Raw genomic sequence first — 24282 nt, 5'->3', positions numbered from 1 at the left:
TGATAGGGTAGAAACCAGACATCAGATGATTGAGAAGTGAATGGGAGTAAGAAAGTGGAAGCAACAAATTTAGACAACATTTTCTAAAAAACGAACTCTAAAATTTGGGAGAAGAGGTTTAGGAATATGAAGAAGTGGCAGGGCCAAATGGATGATGTTTTAAGGATGGGGGAAACACGAGCATGTTTAAGGAAAGATGTAAAGGAGGCAGTAAATACGGAGAAATAGATGAGATGGAGAGCAGGCAATCAGAAGAGGTGGAAGGGCATAGGAACAAGGGCACAAGTGGAGGTATAGCCTTAATTAGCAAGGGGCAAATGGGACTTTGTCCCAGTCACCAACATGAAGGTGGGGATGGGAAGGAGAGCCAGGGAGATCCTTTCTCTGGGAACCATTGTCCCCATATCTCACTTCCAGGTCTTCTGTGGACTCACACTACCACCCCAGTCCTCTTTCTGTGGCATGCCTCTTCCAGGTGGTTTTTCCCCTCTCAACCCTGTCCTTTTTCCAGTGTTATTGTACCAATGGTTAGACTGTCTTCTGGATTATCAGTGCCCTGCTCCTCACCCCACATGCTCAACTGTTTTTACCATAGTTGAAAAGGTTTCTAGTTATGGCTTAAATGGAGCTGTTGGCATTGACAAAGAGAAGGGCCACCTCTTCTTCTGAGACTAAAGCAAAGCAAAGGAGGACAGAGGGATAATGAAGAAGGATTTTGAAGTGTCAAGTAAGGGAGAAGAAAGAGTTCTTAATGATTGACCTCTGGTTTTTATTGTGGTTTTGGTTTTATTTCCAGCAAAGTAGGAAGCAAGTTTCTCTGCTGAAAGGAAGGAGGAAGAATGAAAGAAGAAGTTTAGAATAACTGTTGAGGAGAACATGATAGTCAGTTGGAAAAAAATAAATGGATTGCCATGCATCAGAGAGGAAGGAACCATTTGACATTAGATAGCAAATTTATAATGAACCCAGTTATGTGGTTGTATGACTTTCTTTAGCAGTATCCAGCAGCAAGTGGGTAGGAGCAGGGAAGACAGATGATGGAGATGATCCAGGGCTTGATTTTTGGCAAGGCATGACTGGTGAGGAACATAAAGGGTATAAAGGATGTAAGAATAGAGTGTAGCGGGGGCAGGTAGGTGGCACAGTGGATAGAGCACCAGCCCTGGATTCAGGAGGACCTGAATTCAAATCTGGCCTCAGACACTTGACACTAGCTGTGTGACCCTGAGCAAGTCACTTAACCCTCATTGCCCCGCAAAGAAAAAAGAAAAGAAAAAAGAATAGAGGGTAGTATCACACATAGAGGACTATATGTTGCAGTACCAAAAGGCAACACCCATCTCTGGCATCCCCTGCCTAGGTGGCAATGACTGGCCCATGTCCCCATTAGAGATGCTCTAAGTTGCCGGCAGGATTGTCTACACACAACCATACACCCCTGTACTAGAGATCCATAATAGAACCCTTCCTGGGAATAACACCTCATGCCTGGGAGTAGACTGGCACAGAAGTCTCTATAACAGATATCTCTAAGGATTACACATCCCCTCATCTGACCATGGGGAAGCTTACCTATTCTTTTATTCATAGTCACATTGCAAACTCACATATATGAATGGGCAGAGAGGCAGTGCATTATGAAAAAAAATACTATAGAGTACTTTATTTGGAGTCAGGAAAACCTTGGTTTGATACCAACTCTGACGCCAACTAGCTGGATGATCCTCAGGCAAATCACTTAAACTCTCTGAATCTGTTTCCTAGTCTGTAAAATGGAACTGATAATAACACTTAGCATTGTGAGGGTCAGACCAAGTTATGTAAAGTTATTAACAAACATTTATTTTTATTATTATTATTACTATTATTATTATATTCAAAGACATACATACTAAGACTAACATCAAACAAGGGAATTAGACTTGACCTGAAGGTCCCTACCATCTGAATCTAGGAACCTATAATACTATAATTCCAAGTCATGAATCAATCAACCAGTAAGTTTTACCTTAAGAGGCTAGGTGGAATAGAAGATAGAGGGTTGGACTTGGAGTCAGGAAGCCAGAATTCAAATCCTGCCTCAAACCTCAGTTGTATGACCCTGATAAGTCATTTAACCTCTTTAAGCCTCAGTTTATTCATCTGTAACATGGGCTAATAATAGCACCTACTTCATGGAATTGTCATGAGGACCAAATGAGATAACATGTGCAAAGTGTTTTGTGCAAACCTTAAAGGGCTATATAAATGCCAGCTTTTTTCCTGAGTCCCCTGTGCATCCAATCCTGTGTTCAGTTTTGGGGGAGACAAAGAAGATGCAGTCAGTCCCAGGACCTGCCCCCGGGGAGCTCACAATTTGGAAGAGATAGAAGAGGAAAAGAGCTCTCTGAAAACATATGGTCTGCAATGGGTGGCAATAAGGCTTACATTAAAAAGTGAAATTAAAAATGTTTATTCAATCACATGCCAAGAGTAAAGGGGCACATAACACACAAAAAGAAAACCACGTAAGCCATACATATACAGAAATATACCCATGTGTCATAGGTAACTACTGATACACAGAACATCACATACAAGCACACATAGCCCCACCCTGAATGCAAACTCATATTCTCAACCTGGGTGAGTGTGCAGCACACACAGTGAGTGGGCCCACCCATTGTAGGGTCACCCACTGGTCCCCTGCCCCCCTCTCCCCTCCCCCTCCCAGAGAGTACTGCAAGGACCTGAACGCCTCGGACAACAACACGGAATTTCTCAAGAACTTTATTGAGCTCATGGAGAAGGTGACTCCAGACTCCAAGCAGTGTGAGTGTTGGGGAGTGGCCCCACTGGCTCTATACAACCTGGCCCTAAGTTGAACCTACCCCAAAATCCCTTTGCAGCAAAGCTAAAACTCAAGGCTCCTGGCATGGTGGGGGGGGGTTATAATCAGAAAAGAAAGAGAGGACACAAAACAGGAAGGACAAAAGACAGGGGACTCCTGTGGGAGGGGAATCAGAGATAGGAAGTGACCACAATGGAGAAAGAGGAGGCATGCCTTAGGTGGAGACAGGACCCTACCTGCAAAGAGCCCCTAGTCTGAAATAAAGATGGAGCCCCTCATCCTGTAGAACCCCCAGTCCAAGACAATCCTCCCAGCCTAGGAGAGTCCCTTGTCTGAAGGGGAGACAGTTCCTACCCTAAGGGAGTCCCTAGTCTACATAAAAAGCATTATCCATTACATGTTATATAATAATATACACCAGCAAATAAGCCTAGTTCATCCTGAGCCCCCAAGCAGAGAACCAGTAGCAGGAACAGAGCAGAAAGGATGCAAAGATTCAGAAACAGCCTCCAGGTGAGGGGGCTTTGAAGTAGCTTCTCAGAGTGGCCCCTGACTAGGCTCTGCAGAGAACAGGAAAGGACATGGGCAGGAATAAGAGACTGGGGGGGGGGGGCGGGGTAGGAGAGGAGCTACAGTGCAGTGAATGGAAGAAACCAGGCCTTTCCATTCTCCCCTCCCCTCCTAACTCTGAAGGTAACAACTTCCTCCTGCACAACCTGATTCTGGACACCGGCATCACCCAGCAACTGGTGGAGAAGGTGTGGAAGGACCAAGACCTCAACACGTAGGCACTGCCCCTCCTTGCTCCAGGAACCATGCCCGGCTTTTCTCACCAGTGCCACCGGTCCCCCAGCTCTTGACCCTGATGGGATGCCCCCTCTAGGAGTCAGGATGAATGCATCACAATGGTCAGATCATGGCCCAAGGAGCAGGGTGGATGGGAGGGTATCTGCACAGGATAAGCACCCACCCTCAGGGACAGCGACAGACACTCTCCTGGAGTCTAAGGTTCTAAGCCCCTTGCCCTGTACCCCAGAAGCCAATGCTGGCAGTCCCAGAGCCGCTTCCCTCTGCGCTGACACTGTCCCGCCCTCAGGTACAGCCTCCTTGCTGTGTTTGCTGCTACTGATGGGGGCATCACCCGGGTTTTCCCCAACAAGTGAGTCAACTCAAGTCTTGCCCTCTCCCTGATCCCCCCATTCCAATTCTGTTCCCTGAATGCCCAAATCAGATCCAAATGTAGACTATGAAATGAGCTACACAGAACAGGCTCAGTACTCCATGCCCACAGCAGCCCGACTCCTGTCTTCCCAGACCTGGTCTCAGCTCCCCCTGGACCCTTGCCACCTTCCTGCTTGCAACCCTTTCCCAGATTTCCCAAAATTTTCTGGCCCATCCCAGGCTCTACACCCACCCCCTGTACCCTCTGTAACACCTTGGCTCTCTAGGGCAGCTGAGGACTGGGATGAGAACCCTGAGCCCTTTAATGCCAGTTTCTACCGGCGCAGCCTGGACAACCAGGGCTACATCTTCAAGCCTCCATATCATGACTGTAAGTGAGCCAGCAAAGGCTCCTAAGCCCTGGACCCTTGTATCCTGGCACCCCTCAACCAGGCAAGGGGCTCCCAAGTCACAGTTCCCCTGTCCTCCCTGTTTCAGGGAATGGAGAGAGAAGGGTGCAGGTGAGACCTAGAGAGTAAGTGGGGAAAGGACATTCAGATGCTCCAAGAAACCTGCCAGACCTGGAGTGAGAATCCCAGATAAATGTTCTCCCTGGGCTCAGTAGTGGGCTGACTTTTGGCCCCCACTAACCTGAGCCTGCAATGCTTCTCTCATCTGCCTTGCCCTCCCCAACCTGACCCCTCTATGCCAAGTGAGAATGCCAGACTATAGGAAGAGGAGATTTAGGATCTTTGAGATGCTCCCAAAGTGGGTAGGCATGTCGAGCAGAGAGGAAAGCTGAATGCTGGCTTAGGCATTCTGTCCCTCCCATGCATGGACGGTTCTTCTGACTGCTGGGCTCTTTCTTCTCTCATCACATACCCATCCCCTCCCTCCTCAGCTCTCCTTAGACCACTGGAGCTGGAGAACAACACCGTGGGCATCCTGGTGAGCACAGCTGTGGAACTCACCCTTGGGGGAAGGACGCTAAAACCTGCGGGTAAGGAAGGAACACAGCCCCTTCAGGAACTAGGGTAGGGACCCCACAAGAGGGGGGACCCTCGGGGTGAGCCTGGGGCTCACACTAAGTGTTGATCCTGAGGCACAACCAATGGGGAATGGGGCAAAGGAAGGGGATCAGAATTAAGGAGGGATACCTAAAAGGCACCCAAGGAGGGCCCTGGCCTCTGAGCAGCATCCTCTCTCTCCCTCCACAGTGGTGGGAGTGAAGTTGGACCTGGAAGCCTGGGCTGAGAAGTTCAAGGTGTTAGCCAGTAACCGAACAGACCGAGACCAGCCCCAGAAGGTAGGGGGAAGCCCCTCAGATTCCACCTGAGAGGCTAGGCTCTGGGAGTCCCCCTCCCCTGCCCCAAGCAGCAGAATTATTCTCCAGAACCAGGAACTCGGGTCTCCACCACTCTTTCTCCATTGGGCAAAGCCCAGTGACACCATTAGCCTCCCCCCAGTTTCCCAATCCTGCAAACTCTTTATTCAGTATCCATCACACCTGCTGAGTGAGATGAGCAGAACCAGGAGAACATTGTACACAGCATCAACAACATTGTGTGTTGATCAACTGTGATAGACTTCACTCTTCTCAGCAATACAATGGTCCAAGATAGTTCCAAAGGACTCATGATGGAAAAGGCTCTCCATATCCAGGAAAAGGAACTGTGGAATCTAGATGCATACTATTTCTACTTTTTTGTTTTTGTTTTTTGAGGATTTTCCCTTTTGTTCTGATTCTTCTTTCACAACATGACTAATGGGGGCAGCTAGGTGGTACAGTGGAGATAGACCACTGGCCCTGGATTCAGGAGGACCTGAGTTCAAATCCAACCTCAGACACTTGACACTTAGTAGCTGTGTGACCCTGGGCAAGTCACTTAACCCTCATTTCCCCACCCAAAAAAAAACATGACTAATGCCGAAATATGTTTAATGTGATTGTACATCTATAATCCATATCAAATTGCTTACTGTCTTGGAGAGGGGGGAGGGAGGGGAGGGAGGGAAAAAAATTTGGAACTCGAAATCAGAATCCATCATTACCCCAGGATGGAGAGACAGGGGGTTGCTTCTATTGACCTAAAGAACTTCCCCCAACAACATATGCTCTACGAGGATGCCAGAGGCTGTGGGAGAGGGAGAAGGTGGAGAAAGGAAAAGGGGAAGTCCCTTCTGTGAGATAGTGAGGCAAAGGGGAAAGAAGTTCTTTCCCTCTGTTGGCCCCCATGCCTGCTCTGAATCAAGCTTTGGTTTCTCCCCCAAACAGTGTGGCCCCAACAGCCACTGTGAGATGGACTGTGATGTGAACAATGAGGTATGTGGCAACCCAGAAACTCCTTCCTCCCCAGCCCAGCCCCTTTCTCCCACCTCTCTCCACTCTATCTCAGAAAAGCATCATAGCATCCTAAGGTTGAGAGCACGAAACTGAAACCCAGAGGGAGAAAATGAATGGATTACTCAGGTCCACACTGGTAGGAACTGAACCAGAATTCAAACAATCCAAGCATCTCTAATAGGTTTGTCTGATGTTCTTCCCACTTCACCTCCTGGTCTCCTTCTGAGTAGTAAACCTGACCACGTCATGGGTGCAGAAGGGCAGCTCTCACCCCACAGGGCACCAGGAAGATGCTCTTCGCTGCCCCCCCCCAAACACACACACACACACACACACACACACACACACACACACACGCCTTGTCTCCCAGGGAAGGGCAGGACACAACTCACTACCTTCCTCCCTTTTTCAGGATCTGCTCTGCGTCCTCATTGATGATGGTGGATTCTTAGTACTCTCCAACCAGTATAATCAATGGGACCAGGTGAGCAAGCAAGGCTGGGGCAGGCCCAGAACACCTGCTCTAACCCCTTCATCCAGCTCTATACCTAGGAAGGCCTCTTTCCTCTTGTAGGTGGGCAAGTTCTTCAGCGAGGTGGACGCCAATCTCATGCTTGCACTTTACAATATCTCCTTCTTCACTCGCAAAGAGTCCTTTGACTACCAGGCTGTGTGCACCCCCCGGGCCCAGAGCAACACAGGCGCTGCCCCCCGAGGGGTCTTCGTAGTAAGTGAGAGACTCTTACCCCATTGCTCCCAGGGTTGAAGGAAAGATCCCCGGACTCCAGAACCGCCTTACTGGTCTTGTCAGGGTTTGGATCAGGACTTTGGCAGAGCCAGTTTGGGGATTCTGGAGAGAGCAACAGAAGTTCCTGGGGGAGGAGGGGTTCCCAGGAGGAACCAGTTGTGGGACCCTATCCTCCTCTCTCTAGCCTACCATCGCTGACTTCCTCAACCTGGCCTGGTGGACTTCAGCAGCAGCCTGGTGAGCCTTTGGGCCAAGGATGGGGGAACATCCACTTTACTCTTAAGGGAATGAAGCCTTACTCCTTGGGGAGAGGCACAGGATGGGAGTCGTGGGCAGAATCCAATCAGGGCACCAAAGCCTGATTCCCTTTGGGTCCTGCCTTCCACAGGTCCTTGCTCCAGCAGCTCCTCTATGGACTCACCTACCATAGCTGGTTCCAAGCAGGTACAGTGCCATGTGAACAAAGGGATGGGGTGGCAAACAGGCTGGGGACATTTGACCTTGGAAAGATTTGGCAAGCACATAATTCCTGTTTTTTGAGAAAGAGGATGTCTTTTTTTTTCTGCTTGGCCTCAGGAGAACAGAGCTAGATTTGGGCTTTACATCAGGAACACCACACTAATGAATGTCTCAGGCTATCTGACAGTTGGGATAGACAGACACACAGACACACAGACAGACTCCCTGCATTGGGAGCTCCCTATCCCTATCACTAGGAGTTTTCCTGTAGCATGTGGATAACCATCTGTCCAGCCACTACATGAAACCCTGGAGAAGAGATACCTACCTTGCACCGAGAGGGAGATAGGCCTAGTTGGCTCCCAAGCTCCTTCTGTCTCTATGATTTTATTGCTGAGCTTCCCCGGGTTTGGGGTGGGAGACAATACTAGGTGACAGGATCCCCCCATCATCTCCACTCTTTACAATTGCCATCCAGAGCCAGCCAAAAGAATGAATTTTGAGAAGCAGGGAGTGTTGGGGAAGGGATTTGGAGAAGACAGGAAGTGGAACAGAGCTTGAAATTGAACTTCCAAATGTAAAATCTGGGAAGCTCAGAGTCCAGTGCCTCTTCCAGAGTCCGGATGCAAACACAGGGTCTCCCAAAAGTCTGTGCAGTTTTAAGCCCTTCAAGTCAAGCTTATTGACACTATCATCATCCTAGCTTAACAATTTAAGTCAGGAGAGACTTTGGGGATGCCCTGTCTTTATTTTCATTGCTAGAAAATAAGCCTGGTCCCAGCATAGATACCTGGCTGAGGGTTGGGGGAAAGGAGAGAGGGGAGATAGGGAGGGAGAAGGCAGAGAGACAAACACCCAGAGTAGACCTCATTTATCCCTCCCTGTTGGAGGAGAGGGATAGAAGGAGTGAGCACTGGGCTTCAGATCTGTAGACATGGGAATCCTAAATCCTTGTTCTGACGCTTACTTTGTGACTTTTGTTACCACCGCCCAGTCCCATCTAGCCAATCATTTACCCCCGGGGAACACGTTAGAAGACTAGTCAGGGGAAGTGGGGTCCCTGCAACAATGGGGCCCAGGCCAGAGGCCCCTGGTGAATGGGAGGAGTTAGGGAGCCCATATGCCAGGGCTGGGGTTTGAAGGGTATTGGAGGGGCTGGGGACGAGTCAAAAGGCCAGGGGAACTCACGCTCCAACCTCCAAGCAGAAGATGCAGCAGCTGAAGGCTCGGAGACCAGGGAGACCAGCTGCATCATGAAACAGACCCAGTATTATTTCAGCACCGCCAATGCCTCCTACAACAGCATCATAGACTGCGGCAACTGCTCCAGGTCTGCACGGGCAGCTGGGGAGGAGGGGAGAGAAGCTGAGGGAAGATGCTGGAAGAGGAAAGCCCAAAAAGCAGGGCCTCGCGGGGGCACGTTCCCCTTGGGCCAAGGCCACTTGGCTGGTGTGGATGAAGGAGGCCAGGGACTGGCTTGGAGCAGGGAGGGGGAAACAGGGGAGAGCTCCGAGTGGTGCTGTCCCCCGCTCACCCTTGCCTTCTGTCCCATCCAGACTGTTCCATGCCCAGAGACTGGCCAACACCAACCTGCTCTTTGTTGTGGCAGAGAAGCCCCTGTGCAGCCAGTGTGAATCAGGCAAACTGCTGCAAGCAGAGAGGCGATGTATCCTGAGCCCCGCCCCCCCCAGACTCCCCTCCCTGGCCCCTCCCCAGGTTAAACTTAAGGTGTGGCAGGTATGACCCAGGCTCATGGCCAGCTCAACCCAGAGACCTGGCCTCCCCATCCCCACCTGTGCACGAATGTATGTATGAGTGCCACCCGCACATACCCCAGAGGTTTTCTGTGCCACTGGCTTCCTTGACTTGCCTCCCCATGCCCAGCGGATGGGCCGGAGCAGTGTGAGCTGGTACAGAAGCCACGATATAGGAAAGGACCTCACATCTGCTTTGACTACAATGCAACGGTAAGCGACAAGGCAGAAGAGAGACAGTCAACCAGAGCAGGAGGTGCCCATCGATTGAGAATGGGAGATAAGAGATAGGCCTGGGAAGGGGAGCAAGGAATGTGACAGAGACCTCCAGAAGTCTGGCTGGCCCTGTTCCCCAGACCACCCCCATTTCCCTTTCACTCCCCACCCCAACTCCCTGACCCTCTGTGTGCCTACAGGAAGATACCTCAGACTGTGGCCGAGGAGCCTCCTTCAGAGCATCCCTGGGCGTCCTGGTGTCCGTGCAGCTGCTGCTCCTCCTGGGCCTGTCACCTCTGCCCCTACCCTGGCCTCACAATGCCCCTTCCCACCACCTCTGAAGCCCCCCCAGCCCCAGCCCTTTCACCTTAGCCACCCTTCCCTTCTTGCTGTGCCCACCCCCCCACAGCCTGTGGGAAAGTGGCTACTCTGGACTGTGGATCCTGGGAGGTGTGCTCGGTAGGCCCCAACAGGCTCCAAGATCCCAATGCCATGTCTTACTGTTTTGCTGTCAAAAGATCACCCCAGCCCAACACCTGCCACCCCACTACCACCCTTACTCCAGGCACTGTGTGCTGCTGCCAAAGGCACCTGGTGCCCTGGGCCTAGCCTGGGCTGGCCTGGGCTGGCCTAAACTGGGCTGGCCTGGGCTGGGCTGGGCTGGGCTGGGCTGGGCTGGGCTGGCCTAAACTGAGCTGGCCTGGCCTAAGCTGGCCTGGGCTGGGCTGGCCTGGGCTGGACTGGGCTGGCCTAGGCTGGGCTGGGAGGAGCACCAACCCTCACAGATGCTCCTCTCTCTTCCCATCCCCTAGAGTTCACTCACACTCACTGATTCTAAGGAAGGATGGGACCAAGGTTCCTATGGCCTCAGCTCCCCAGCCTTCTCTTACCTCTGAGGATCTAGACACCCCAGAGAATGACTAGGGAACAGGGACTAGGAGCTTCAACTCTGGGGGGAAGCAGGGTTGGGGGGGTAAAGGATTGAGAAAGATATTTGACACAGGGCAGTCACTGTGTGAGTTTAGCCCTCAGTCTCCCCATATACACACACATGTCTTGTCCTCATTCCTGGACCTCACTGCATAGGCCATCGGAGAGACAGGAAGGGGCCCTGCCCAGGACACTGGTTTAGATCTAGGCAAAGCACCAACAAGGGTGGATGCTGAGATCTACCAAGGGACCTGCCAGCCCCCAACCCTTAAGTCCAAGCCAGGCAGCTTCCCTGATTGGAGCATTGGCTTCCAAAGATAACCCTGACTACTGGACCTAGAGCCTGGCTAGAGTGAGAACACACACACACACACACACACACACACACACACGTCAGAGTTGGAAGAGACCTCAGAGCTCAGTTGGTATCTGTCCAATTGGTATCTGACAGCGACACATGGACACACATAACACACAAAGACAGATAGAAATAGAAACAGGTATGTACACACATGCATACAGAGACATGTTACAGACTCACAGCATTGTAGAATTTAAAGGGACACACACACACACACACACACAAACACACATCTGTCAGGAGGGTGATAATCACAAAGCCTTAGTAATGGGGGGTGGGGGCTGCACCCCGGAGGCTTCGTCCGGTTTCATCCATCTGGGGCTGAGCTCTTGCCCGTTCTGTCTGTCCCAGCTCATCATCCCAATCTCCTCCCACCCCTGCCCCCGCCCCAGGAGATGCACTCAGCTCCACTTACTTCACTTTCTTCCTTGCCCTGCAGCACCCAGTTCAGGTCCTGACCCGGAGTCCTTGGTGCCTCCCCGTTCTCTTCTCCCCCTCCCCCTCAGGCTCCAAAGCGGAACGTCAAATTGTGCCAAATGCTAGGTCAGGCAGTGAGTGGCTCTAAGGCCAAGCCCTTCATTCCCTGCCCCCACCTGCCGGAAGCTTCACCCTAGATTATTTGCCAGTGACCGGTGGACAATATCTCCCCTGCCCTGAGCAAGTGTTCACACATAAACACACCCCAGCCCTACGCAGACTTTCAGACACCCCCCCAAACCTCAGCCTGGGTGTCCCAGCCACACCTGGGCAAGGGAGTAAGGACGCTACTACCCACACAGCGTTCATCTTCTGCCTAGCTGCTGTGCTGTGCCACCTGTGCCCTCAAGAGCACCCTCTGAGCAGTGCCACCCCATCCCTCCCTCCCTCTCCCTCAAGCAGTCCCCACCCTTAGGTTCCATATCCCCCTTCTTACTCTAGCCCTGCATTCCTAGCCGAGACTTCAGCAGAGGAAGACACTGAAGAGACAACCCCCTGATCCCCCAACCCTATACCCCAGGTCACACCCCCTCCACCTGGTACCTGTGTCCATTTCCCCCAACCCCATCACATGACCCAGTGATCTACACTGAGGCCAAAATACCCAGTCCCCGGAGCTGGACATCATGCCCTCCCCACCCTATCTCCTACACCGGGAGACACAGGGCCTGGGGCAGGTTGCTGAAGGATTCAGCGCATTCCAATCCCATTCCCCAAATCCTCCGGTGTGGGGAAGGGCAGGTCACTAAAGAGCAAGGGGGGGAGGGGGGAAAAGGGTTTCCTCTAAAATGTGGAAAGGAGGGGGGAAGGGGTGATTCATTAATTAATGCTTCATTAATTAATGGTCCTGTTGCTTGTTGCTTTCTTAGTGTGTGTTGGTCCATGCTGGCACTCACTCGCTTGTCAGCCGTGTCTTGGGAGTGTGTGTAATTCTGTAGTTTAGTCAGGTGCTCACTGGAGAATTTAAAAAAAAAGAAAAAAAGAAAAAAAAACAAGGAAACCAAGGCGTATACAGAAATATAAATAAATATATATATGATATATATATTTTAAGTTTAAAAACAGAAAAACTAAACAAAAGCCACCAGGTAGTTGTCCAATCAGCAACTGGGTCTGACTCAGCTCATCTCCCATCTGGCTCGGGGCCTCCTTTTGCCCCCTTCTCCCTCTCCCAACCAGGCCAAGGGAGAGGGTGGGGAGGAGAAGGTGCCAGGGGCCTTTTCCTTTTTTCTGCGTTGGTTTGGTTTTTTGTTTTTTTTTGTACAGACAAGTCGGATACAAAAGCGACAAAAAAGATGAGAAACTTTGTAAAATATTGTGTGTGTGATTCCTTGTAAAATATTTTCAAACGGTTTATTACAAAAAATCAGTTATTAAATAATGTTCATATTTTCACTTCAAATCGTTCCCTTTCCATCCCACCATCTTCACTCCCACCCCACCCTACCCCTAATTTGTAGGGTTCCTTCTTCCCAAAGGCTGAGGCTAGGGGTAAGGGCGGGGAGCAGGGGACTGGAAATGGCTGATGGAAAAATCGAGAATCGAGAGACAGCTCTCACTTTAGGAGCCCCCTAGAAAAGACACGGCCCTGATCTCATGGAGTCCCTGGTCCGATGGGGCGGGGACGGGAAAGTTTCAAACTAAGTCTGGTGCCCAGAAAATCGGGGGAAAGACAATCTCATGTTCTCCCTTGCCGCAGAGGTAGTCCTCCCTCCCCCAGGTCCCCCAGTCTGCTTTCTAGCTGTCCAGTTCTGGACGTCGCACTGCCTTGCCCCTTCCCTTGGGACCTGAAGCGCCGGGCTATGCTTGGGCGAGGGGCAGGAAGGAAGCCCGGAGAAGGGCTTCGGGGGCCCCTCCATCCCTGGGGAGCTGGGCCTGGGGCAAGGTGGGTGGTGAGTGCTTCTCACCCTGCGCCCCCTCTCCAGAAAAGCTACCTGGGTCCGATTCTCTCAGCCATTGCTGCCGTCCCAGCCCTAGGACAGGCTTTCAGGTAGTAGGTGCCCCAAAGTCTTTAGTTTTTCGGAGAAAATGCTCGACTCAGAGCGAGGCTTACCTCCTTCTCCCTCCCCGCCCCGTCACTGCCCTCTCCAGAACCACAATTCCCAATATGCCCCTTGCTTGCGGTGCAGTCGGCGCCGACGCCGTCCTCACGACCTCACACTGGGACGCGGACTCCAAGTCCCGTCGTCCCTCGGGGCGGAAAGACGCGGAGCGGCCCGCTCCCGTTGCGCAGGCGCAGTGGTCTGTTTGTCGGCCCCGGAGGAGTCGGGGGCGGCTGTGGCTGTGACGGCGGAGGAGGCCGCGGCCTAAGGGAAGCCAGCGGCGGTGCCAGCGACCGGAGCGGAATCGATCTCCAGCCCATGCTCAGGCGCCTCGGGGGTCCTCGGCGCTGAGCCCCGGCCCCGCGGAGAAAGACGGGAAGGGCGCCCCCCGGCGGCGGGCGGGCCGACCCGGGGCGGATGGGGGAGGCCGCGGCCTGAGGGCAGAGCCGGCCCGGCCCCGCGCGGGGCCCCCGGGGGCCCGGCCCCGTCTCTAGGCCAGGCCCCCCGGCCGCGGCCCGCAGTGTCCGGAAGATGCAGCAGCCGCAGCGGGCCGGGCTGGCGCTCGGGCCCGGGGTCCGCCTGCCCCTGGGCGCCGCCCTAGCCAGCGCTAGCGTGGTGGTGAAGGCCCTGTGCGCCTCGGTGCTGCTCCTCTACCTGCTGTCCTTCGCGCTGGACACGGGCGTGGGCCTGGCCGTCACCCCCGGCTACCTCTTCCCGCCCAACTTCTGGGTCTGGACCCTGGCCACGCACGGGCTGGTGGAGCTGCACGTGTGGGACGTGGCCCTGAGCCTGGCCACGGTGGTGGCGGCCGGCCAGCTGCTGGAGCCGCTCTGGGGGGCGCTGGAGCTGCTGGTGTTCTTCGCAGTGGTCAACGTGTCGGTGGGGCTGCTGGGGGCCTTCGCCTACCTCCTCACTTACATGGCCTCCTTCAACTTGGCCTATCTCTTCACCGTGCGCATCCACGGGGTGCTGGGCTTCCTGGGCGGGGTCCTGGTGGCCCTCAAACAGACCATGGGGGACAGCGTGGTGCTGAAGGTGCCCCAGGTGCGGATGCGGGTGGTGCCCATGCTGCTGCTCATCTCCCTGGCGCTGCTGCGCCTCACTCCTCTGGTGGAGAGCAGCGCCCTGGCCTCCTACGGCTTCGGAGTGCTCTCAGGATGGGTGTACTTGCGCTTCTACCAGCGCCACAGCCGGGGCCGGGGGGACATGTCGGACCACTTTGCCTTCGCCACCTTCTTCCCCGAAATCCTGCAGCCTGTTGTGGCCCTGGTGGCAAACTTGGTGCATAGTCTCCTCGTGAAGGTGAAGGTCTGCAGAAAGACTGTGAAACGCTACGATGTGGGGGCTCCTTCCTCCATCACCATTAGCCTCCCTGGCACAGACCCCCAGGATGCTGAGCGCAGAAGGTAGGCTCCTAGATTCCTAGACTTAGAACTGGAAGAAACTTTAGAAATCATCCAGCCCGGTCCCCTCACTTTACAGATGAAAAAACCGAGGCTTCAAGCTGCATTATTTGCCCATGGTCAGACAGTGGTGGGGCAGGGTACTCACCAGTTTTCCATGCCCAAATCCGGGTGCATTTTATTCTCTAGGGTGTCATCGGATACTGTGGCCTAGTCTGAAACCTCAGCAACCCAGACCCAGTGCTTCCCCTTCTAGGGACTCATTCCCAGTACTCCTATTTCCAAGCCTTCACCAAATATCCAGTTTTACAGGCCATTTTGCCCTGAGCTTCAGCTCCGACATAGAAACTACCGTGCCCTCTGTCTCTTGGTGCCAGCTAGAAACATAGTCTGATCATTTCTGAGTCCAGAAAGAAGGGAAGGAGGAAGCCGAATGACCACTTGTGCAGAAGGGTCTCAGGTTTGACTTAGGGGCCGGGCTGCTTGCCCCCTGAGGTCCTGGTTCTCTCTGCGTGTAGGACTTAGTGAAAGGAGACCTGAGTTCCTGTGCTGGCTCTACCAGGAGCTCAGCAGGTGATCTGGACTCTCCTCTTAGCCCGCCTCCTTGTCAGAAAAAGGTGGGAGTTGCCTAAAGTCGTGTAGATGGTAAGCCACAGAGGTAGAGAATCCTTGGTGTCCTCAGAAGCCTTGGGACCCTAGACCCCCTCGGTGATCCCTCCAGTTCATCCCTTTGATGAATCTGAAGCTTCTGTCAGTGCATCAGATGTAAGGCCTCAGGAATCTCTGAGCTCTGCGGCAATTAGACAGTTTCTTTCCAGGCTTGGGCTCACCTAAATATCCAGATGCTCAGGCCTTCAAGTTTTTTAACTACATTCAGTGCCTGTAGACTGGAAAGCTCGTGTGTTGCCAGAAAGCTCTCCTGCTCGGCAGGTAAAGCTTGCGGCTTCATTTCTCTCCTGAACTCCCTTGGGGACAAACAGACCCATTGAATAAATCAGCTGTTTCTGCTCCTCCCTCCCCTCCTCCCGAAAACTGCTGTTTCATTTCCGGTAAACTAAGCTAGGCTTCAACTGCCTTATTCACACTTACATGAAATCATAGCCTTTCCTTTTCCCCAGGTTATTAGCTTTCAGGCAGGACAAAGAACCCTTCCACTGAACTCCATCAGCATCGTATCTCACCTACATTCAAACTTCATTCTTGATGATGATCCCTTTGAAACAAGCAGCTGGGGTCAGGGGCCTAAAATGAGGGTTTAGAAAGTGCTTTCCTATCCTTTCACTGATCTCCCAGCTCTGTGAAACAGGTAATGCCAGTAAAGCTAGCCCCATTTGACAGAGGAGGAAATTAAGATTCAGACAAGAAATGCATTGGCAGTGTCAGAACTGGGACAGGAATCCAGGTCCTCTGGACTCTGGTTTGCTCCAAGGAACAGCAACTTAAGCATGAAACGAGCTTCTTGGCAAAAAGCCTCACTAAGTAGGTTGGCTCTTTTTCCTTTGAAGTTGAACTTCATCCGTGGCTTGGTTCTATCATTTCTTTGAACCCAGAGCAAAGGTCAGACCTGACCTCCCCTCCAGACCATGAGGGGTGGGGCTAGTAGGCATTTTTACCTCCTCCCTGGAGCCTTAGCAACTCTTCCTGAGGAAGATTCCTAGAATAGTATAAAGCCAGTTCCCTGTCCCAGTCTTCCCCTCTCAGCATTCCTGTCCCCACCCAGGTGAGGCCAGGAACGAGCTGGCTTGTTCCATCCCAAGCTTGTTCTATCCCAGGCTGTGTGACAAAGTGCACTTGACAGTTACCTGATCTTTCCTGGCCAGGAACTTCAGGGACTGAAACTACCAACTGGGAAATGTGACAGATTTCTGAGCAAGCTTAACAGATGTGTCCACAGAACACACACAGGAAGGTTACCAGGCAGCTGAGGAGGCAGCACTGTGGCTCTTAGTACCTGCCCTCCCTGTTCCCAGTTCACCTGCTGCTTAGGCAGGTTTCTACTAGCCCTAACTGGGTCTAGGATAGAGATGGGAAGTATAGGTGATCTTTACCCCTACAGATCAGGTAGCAAGTGTAGCCTTCCTAATGGATCCCAGTCTCTGGAGCTACTTGTGCACAATTCATTCACATCTCAGGATACTCTTTAAGCCAGGCTGAGCTCTGGTTTGTGCCTCACTGTGGGGGCAGAATATGGAAAACTGAGCTCTGGGATCTAATCTGGAACCCAGAACTTACAGAACCCCTGGACCCTGGGCTCTTCATCTCTAAAATGAGGATGATAGCACTGGTACTACCTGTCCTTCAGAAAGTAGAAGGAAAGTGTTTTGCCAGTCTTAAAGTACTATAGACTATAGAAATAGCCATTGTTAGTATGCCTCTGCCCGTGATAACTGATTAGAGTGTCCCCCTCCAGGAAAGTGTGGGAAACTGCAGCAGGGGCAGGGAAAGAAGTTTGTTCCCCTCAAATGGAAACTAAGGCCCAGAAAGGGGTTTGCCCAAGTTCACATAGTGAATAACAAAGCTCCCATCAGAGGATGATGCCAAGACTCCTTCCTGTCCCTGACATCTTGCATTGTTATTTTTTTCTTTTTTTTTTTGCAGGACAGTGAGGGTTAAGTGACTTGCCCATGGTCACACAACTAGTGTCAAGTGTCTGAGGCCGGCTTTGAACTCAGATCCTCCTGAATCCAGGGCCGGTGCTTTATCCACTGCACCACCTAGCTGCCCCTTGCACTGTTCTTTATAGCTGAAGGCAATACTATCAAGCCATGTGTTAAGGCCATCAAAGGGAATGGAGTTGAGATAAGTGAGCCCACGACTGGAAGGGAAACACTTGTCACAGCTTTGCCAGAAGGTCCCTCCCCTACAGAGAAAAGAAAAGGAGGTTCTGTGTTTTACACCCCCTTGGACTTGACTGATGCCCAGGATTTACAGGACCCTACTCTTTGCTCTGAGTCTGCCTGAGGGCAGGCAGCTTAGTGGAAGTGGTAGGGGAGGCTCAGCCAGCGCTACCTCAGAAGAGGTGCGCCTAAGGAAGCCCTTGGGTATAGGCAGCGGGACAAGTGATACTGGCAAGACTTGGAGCAGGGTTGGTTTCCCTGAGTGATAGCAGATCTCCATGGTCCTGGTGCTTTGGGATCTTCAAAGCCTGCAGCTGCATTTGTCAGCAGTCACACTTTGAAAGTGTCCACTCCTCAAGGGTACTACAAGTGACCAACAATTCCTAACTTTGCTTTTTTGTTTGTTTCTCATCCAAAGGACTACTTCCTAACCCGCGGTCTCAGAGGTACCGTAGATCAAGACTAGAGCATGTCTGCCCAGAGGACCTAGTCCTAGTTACAATGGTTTTTTGTTGTTGTTTGTAATTTTTTTTATTTTTTAGGCAATTGGGGTTAAGTGACTTGCCCAGGGTCACACAGCTAGTGAGTGTTAAGTGTCTGAGGCCAGATTTGAACTCAGGTCCTCCTGACTCCAGGGCCGGTGCTCTATCCACTGCGCCACCTAGCTGCCCCAGAGGACCTAGTCCTAAAAGGACTCTTCCCTCACCACTATGCCCAACCTCCCCCCACACACGCGCGTGCGCGCACACACACACACAGAGTAGCCAAGGAGCCAGAGCCTCTGCAGTGCTGTCTTTCGCTAGGAAGCTACTGCTACAGGAATCACATGGGCAGCCAGGGAAGGAAGGGTGGCCCACCATGCTGAATTGATAGGCAAACGACAGGAGCTGGCTGCTAGGGCAAGGTGCTTGGTATTCTATATGCCTTTCATCTGATCCTCACAACAGCCTGATGGGGCTGGTCTGAGTCTCATCCTTGCTTTGCAAATGGAGAAGTCAAGCTCGCAGAGATGGTGACTTGCCCAGAGATAGCCAGGTAGTACACTGCAGGGCCAGACTTGAGCTTCAGTGTTCTTCCCACGAAATCAGGCCAAGATGCTTTCTCCTACCATCCACAGCACTCAGCAGGGTCCTGGGCTACAGAAGACTCATTAGTGCCTGGATGACCCAAAATAAGAGCTTGCTTAGAAAATGAGCTTGTGATTTCCAGAATAGCAAAGACACAGGGAAAGGGGACATAACCAGGACAGGATATGCTGTGGTTATTTGGAAAAGAAGTGAGCTTTGGGAAGAGAAGGCTCTGGGAGCCAGCAAAAGGGTTTTGATGCAGCCGAGGCCTGGCCTTCCCAGTAACAGTCCCGTGTCTTTTCTTCCACAGGCAACTGGCCCTGAAGGCCCTAAATGAGCGTTTGAAACGGGTGGAAGACCAGTCTGCCTGGCCTAGCATGGATGATGAAGATGATGAGGCCACAAGCAAGGTGGACAGCCCCCTGCTCCCTGAGAAAAGCCCCAACCCCCCTGGGAAAGGGGCTGCCCCTGAATCCAGCCTGATCACCTTCGAGGAAGCCCCTCCCCAGCTGTAACCCAGACCTCCCTGCCCAAGGGCACAACTCCCTTTCCCCAGCCTGGTCATTAGTCACACCATTTGGACCACCCTGCTGCCTCTCCTTATCTCCCTGCTCAGCTGTACCCAGAAGCTGACTGCTTCCCAAGGAGAGAAGGCAAGGAGGGAAATCCTTTTAGGTCCATGGGGTCACACTGTGTGCACTCTGCTGATGCTTCTGGACACATGGCCCCTGCCAACACTATGCCCCTAAGGGCTGGCTCACCCACCAGACAACCACTAAGTCCAGGAGCAGGGAGCACGTGGCCCGAGGCCTGGCCCAGGACTCAGCCTCATAATCCCAGTGAACTGGTTTGGCAGCCAGGCCCAGTGGGGGTAAACTTATTCCTCTGATTCTGTGGCAGGTCTTGGTGGTAGAGCAGTCCCTCTCCCTGCCCTCTGCTACCAGGCAAGGATTTGTCAAAAAAAAAAAAAGTTCTGAGGACCCAGGCACCAGGTCAAAGGCTGGATGTGACAAGGCCCAGCCCCAAGCGCCTCTGCCACCCTGCCCTTCCTAACCTCTCCACCCTGGGGACGTGTTAGCATTGCAGTTTGGTTTTCCCTTGGCTGGGGTCGGGCAGAACATGAGTAAGGCTGAAACAGCCTTCCTCCCCAGGTCTGGGCTCTCCAGAATAGGGACTTCTGTTGGGGCTAAAATTCATGGGAGTGTTTTTTTAAAGGACCACTTGAATGGGGAGCCTGGACTCTCAGTATAAATAAAGCAGTTCTTTGAGGACCGGCTACTGGTGGCTTTGTCCTGAGCATATGCCTATTGAATGGTTGTCAAGGCCCACCCAGCCTTCCCAGGAAGCACAAGACCGCAAACTGCATCCTGGGTCATTGCTTTTGTCCCCTGTTGCTCTTAAGCTGTTGGAATGGAGACCACCACCGCCCCCCATCCTCTTTTCTACTCTGTTTTCATCTTACCAACTTAGTACTTTTACTCCTCATTCTCAAACCTCTACATTGTCCTTCTTGTGGCTTTCCATGACTTCGGCTCCTGTGCTGGCCTCTAAGAGAAGAGTATATCTAACTTAGGACTGTTAATACCTTTTGTACTTGTGTCTTCTTGCTCTCTTTTTACTTGGAAGAGGTCCATCTGCCTACATAGTGAGAGGAGAGAGATGCCATGGCTCTACACTGGCCACAGGTACCATTCCCCTCTGTCCACTGTCCTCTGGTCTGAGGGCTCCTCGGGTTGCCTCTTTTCTCCACATTGCCACAGCCTGCCCAGCCCTTGGCTGTGTGGGCTATCTCAGTAAGACTAACCTGAACAGAGGGGATTCTCTTATTGGTCGCTCCCATTCCTGCTCCCTGCTCATCTAGACACTAACTCCTGAACTGGTGAGACACCAGTCACACGCACACACAAATAGGTGGGTAGATAGAAGAGCTTTATAGGAAGTACAAGAGCACACCGTTAACAACTTGGCCTTGCCCTCCCGTCATCCCGGCTTCCTAGGAAATGGCGGGTTTTCCTCAGGCCTCCCTGACCCCAACCAAGGGGAAGCTGCTCCCCCTTCAGGAGCCAAGGCCTCACTGGCAGCAAAGCCAACCCCCAACAAAAAGGTTCTGTTTCTTCACACCAATGGTACCTGTAAGAATCACCTCTGGCTCAGAACTCTTGACTTTCCATTCACTTTTTTGTTTCCTTTTTTGCAAATACTGATAAGAGTCTGAACAATGAGCAGAAGAGGCAGGCTGCCGGCAGTCCATCCATGTGCTCCCATGCCCCTTCCTAGGTGGCCGGAAGATGAGGAGACAGGAGTCTATGTGGGGCACATAGCACCCTTCCTCGCTTCACATCTCTTCCACCTGTCCCCCAGAGGGACGATGTATGGCCGAGGCCTGCCCGGCATCAGGAGAGCCAAGAGAGTCCCAGCAGCACCGTGAGCGGCTTTTCTGGGCAGAATGCAGGATTACTGCAGTAGGGAGAGCAGGGGCATATGGATGCTTTCTCCTTCACGGCTGGATCCTTTTGCGGTACAAGTAGGCATTGCTCACCTGATTCATGACCACCAGGCTGGTGAGAATGGGACAGAGAGCGGCCAGGTACCAGGCAGCACCCACTAGTGTGGTGGTAAACCAGAGTGAACACATGCCCAAGAGAAGGCTAGTACTGCCCAGCAGGTAACCCACCAGCCCTGAGGTGGCATGATACAGCTTCAGCTTGGCTAGTGGCCATCGAGGGAGCAGCTTGGGGTAGAGCAGTACCACCCCACCTGTGCACTGCAGCCCGGCCCACAGCACTGAGAGCAGCCCTGCCCACCCGTGCCATGTCGCCAGGTGAGTTTTGCCGTGCTGCTCCTTGTTGTAGACAATCAGGCCCAGGCCAAGCAAGGCACAGAGCAGAGCCAGCAGCTGAAGTACCCAGTGGCATCGTGCCCGGCCCTTTCTAGAGAAGGATCGCAACAAGGAGCTCTCTGGGGAGAAGACCAGCAGCGCTTCTGTCATCAGGAAGGAAAACTGTGGAGACAAAGATGACCAAGGCATGAGGTCTAAAATGAGCCAACTTTCAACTAGCCGAGCTAATGAAAGAGGAGTAGCAGGATGAAGCCAAGGGGGAAGACAATCCAAGTATTGCTCCTTGGCAGTGGGATTCAGGCCATGACTTTCTCACAAGGGGTCAAATTACCTTCCTGGGGCTATCCAACCCAAGCCAGTATTATGGATCTGCCTTTCCTGGCTGCAGGCTGAGTTTAAGTGGTGGAAAGGTTGAGGAAGAGCTAGCAAAGGATTAAGCCAGTATTCCATAGAATATACCTGCAGATTGTCCAGAGCTGGCCCTACTACAAATTTTCCTTTTTAATTCAACAAAATATTTCTTTGGTTCTTTTCAAAATATGATCTCATTGCTTTTAAACACACACACACACACACACACACACACACACACTGTCTGTCTGTCTGTCTGTCTCTCTCTCTCTCTCTGCGCTATAGCAACTTGGAGCAAGAAAAGTTCTCCGCTCTAAATGATGAATTTATTCCATATCACCAACATGGAAATGATATGGGATGGATATAGTTTCATCCTGTAAGAGCCAGCAAAATAAGGACGGTATTTCAGAAAATAGGCTAAATTAAGGGGCTTGAGTTCATCTAGGTATATACACATACCAACTTATAGCCTTGAAATGAATAAATTGCACAGCAAATTTCAATTACTAGGGACAAGCACAAACAGCAGGAATGGGCCATCTGTGGTTATTAGTGCTCATCCCTGGTCAGCCTCCCCAACTACCCAAGGTCCATACCCTCCCCAAAAATGCTGCCCCTTCCTCCCCACCCCCACCCCTACCGGGCAATATGCAAGCCATAGATCAAACAGGAAACAGGTTACTTACAGCCAGAGACATGAGCACTGGGTGCCACGAGAACAGACCTGGAAGAAGGAGGAAGGCTGCAAACAAAAGTGGTCTAGAAACGGGTTAGGGGATTCATCTAAGCTGAAGGAAAGGGTGTGAGGGCAACAGTATTATCTCCCTACAAATGGGTACATCATCTTCTAGCCCCCCAACTAGCTAAAGTCTAGTCCAGCTCAACTTGGGGCTGGAGATGACTTTTCTCTGAGCAGCCATAGCCAAGAGTAGCTAGGAGAGCCCTCCAGATGCCCATCTCCCAGAGGCCTCACTGAGCTCTGACACAGGACAGATGGAACAGATTCTTGACCAAAACCTCACACCACCCATTTTCCTACTAGGTCAGAATTCAATCAAGAGAAAACAGTTAGGAAGAGTTTGTCACCTAGAACCACAGGACTGGCTCCAGATTTCCACCACTGACAGTCCCCTCCAGACACCTACCCAAGGAGTTATATACAACCTTCAGGATATCTTGGAAGGAGCCTGGCCAAAGGACCCTAAAATCCACCACTGGCAAATAAGGATTTGGTCAACCTTTCCCACGGGTAATGAGGAAACATCTTGCACGAAGTGCTGAGAGTGGCTGAGCCAGGACAACAAATATGCTGAGCTGTAGGCCAAATGAAAGGTGATCTCCAAATTTCCTTCAGGCTCTAGATCCGATAACCAGGATTCTCGTGCCTGGCCAACGACACTGGTTGAAATTGGCCCTTCCCCCACAAGCAGTGGGGAAATGGCCACTGAGGCACGGCTGGGCACTCATCTTGGAGAATCCAGAAGCAGCGGGGGTTGGCCACACGAGCAAAGTATGCAAGGATCAGAGAGTCTGGCCAAAGGGTATTTCTTGCAGGAATGCAACCGGCTTCTGGTAAGCCAGACCCAAGTAGACAAACCTCCCCCGGATACCCTCCAGAGGGAAAGGAGCTGCCCGGGCCCCGGACGTCCAGGGGCTCTATTCTAGGCCCCTCCTTCCCGAACCACCTCCCGGCCCTCGGCCGAGAGTTGCACCCTGACCCAAATCCACTTACTAGAGCCGGGCCGGGCCAGTACAGCCACGAAGACGGTGAAGCCGAGGGCCACGACGTGGGCGGCAGCCCCCGAGGCGGTGCGCAGACCCCGGTAGATGCGCGACTCAGTCTCCACGGTTAGGGCCATGTCCCGAGGTGCCGAAATGATCCTAGGGCTCCGGGCCCTAAAGCCGTCGACCCAGGAGATCCTCGCAGCCACTAGGGACCTGGTCGGAATAGACAGGCCGGCGTCACCCACACCTGGACAGGCTGGCCAAGGGGTAAGGCGACAGGCAAGCAGGACGCTCCCAGGTAGGATGCTGGTGAAGGGCCATCAGGACTACGAATTCCAAGATGCACCGCGCTGGAGCCGGCCCAAGAAACCCTAAAGTCGATGACAGGGCACGATGGGAAGAGTAGTTCTCCAGCCATAGTCGGGTAACCCGACCAGAGAGCCCTAGGCAACCGAGAAGCATTGTGGGAATTGTAGTTATTCCCCATACCCCGCGACCACAGTTCCACCGCGCGCCGCTGACTCCAGTGCAGCAACCTGGACCCACCCTGGAGTTCCCTAGGCTCACCTGCCAACTCGGCGTACGGCCTTCCGGCTTCATAGGAAGTGTTGGGAAACACCTATTGCACCGCCTCCGCGGAGAGGGACGCCCTTCACTTCCGGGTGCGACGTCCTCCCGTCCGGAACTTACGCCAAGACGAGACCCTGGATCCCTGCCCTTTGAACGCATTGCGCA

The 24282-nt window shown here is 52.5% G+C and overlaps 3 protein-coding genes across 5 annotated transcripts in view; 2 read left to right on the top strand and 1 right to left on the bottom strand.

Annotated features, from left to right (window-relative positions):
* Positions 1-12675, top strand: part of CACNA2D2 (calcium voltage-gated channel auxiliary subunit alpha2delta 2) — a 452102-nt gene extending 439427 nt beyond the window's left edge. For both annotated transcript variants that reach the window (XM_043967809.1, XM_043967800.1), the window contains 15 exons: positions 2714-2811; positions 3524-3614; positions 3927-3989; positions 4279-4382; positions 4893-4991; positions 5209-5297; positions 6267-6314; positions 6748-6819; positions 6910-7062; positions 7268-7320; positions 7472-7527; positions 8749-8872; positions 9099-9208; positions 9427-9509; positions 9713-12675. In XM_043967809.1, the coding sequence (XP_043823744.1) occupies positions 2714-2811; positions 3524-3614; positions 3927-3989; positions 4279-4382; positions 4893-4991; positions 5209-5297; positions 6267-6314; positions 6748-6819; positions 6910-7062; positions 7268-7320; positions 7472-7527; positions 8749-8872; positions 9099-9208; positions 9427-9509; positions 9713-9853 (1384 nt within the window). In that variant the 3' untranslated portion in view covers positions 9854-12675. The remainder of the gene's footprint in view (positions 1-2713; positions 2812-3523; positions 3615-3926; positions 3990-4278; positions 4383-4892; positions 4992-5208; positions 5298-6266; positions 6315-6747; positions 6820-6909; positions 7063-7267; positions 7321-7471; positions 7528-8748; positions 8873-9098; positions 9209-9426; positions 9510-9712) is intronic.
* Positions 12676-13512: 837 nt separating this feature from the next.
* On the top strand, positions 13513-19897 carry TMEM115 (transmembrane protein 115). The gene is made up of 2 exons (XM_043967862.1): positions 13513-14728; positions 18940-19897. Exons 1-2 carry the CDS (start codon positions 13854-13856, stop codon positions 19142-19144), a joined length of 1080 nt encoding a protein of 359 aa, XP_043823797.1. The 5' UTR covers positions 13513-13853; the 3' UTR covers positions 19145-19897.
* A 55-nt stretch (positions 19898-19952) lies between these two features.
* LOC122729161 (transmembrane reductase CYB561D2) lies at positions 19953-24253 on the bottom strand. Of its 2 annotated transcripts, none has more exons than XM_043967882.1 (4): positions 24115-24253; positions 23555-23760; positions 22509-22546; positions 19953-21630 (listed from the first exon to the last, which is right to left on the bottom strand). In XM_043967882.1, the coding sequence occupies exons 2-4, from the start codon at positions 23679-23681 to the stop codon at positions 21127-21129; spliced, it is 669 nt and encodes a 222-aa protein (XP_043823817.1). In that variant the 5' UTR covers positions 23682-23760; positions 24115-24253; the 3' UTR covers positions 19953-21126. The 2 variants fall into 2 exon arrangements, with proteins under 2 accessions (XP_043823817.1, XP_043823807.1); XM_043967872.1 differs by having other exon boundaries at positions 23555-23990; positions 24115-24233.
* Between the last annotated feature and the right edge of the window lie 29 nt (positions 24254-24282).

The sequence above is a fragment of the Dromiciops gliroides genome, chromosome 1, assembly GCF_019393635.1.
Source record: "Dromiciops gliroides isolate mDroGli1 chromosome 1, mDroGli1.pri, whole genome shotgun sequence".
NCBI classification, from domain to species: domain Eukaryota; kingdom Metazoa; phylum Chordata; class Mammalia; order Microbiotheria; family Microbiotheriidae; genus Dromiciops; species Dromiciops gliroides.
Note: the sequence above shows the minus strand (reverse complement) of the source record. Positions and strands in the feature narration are given on the sequence as shown.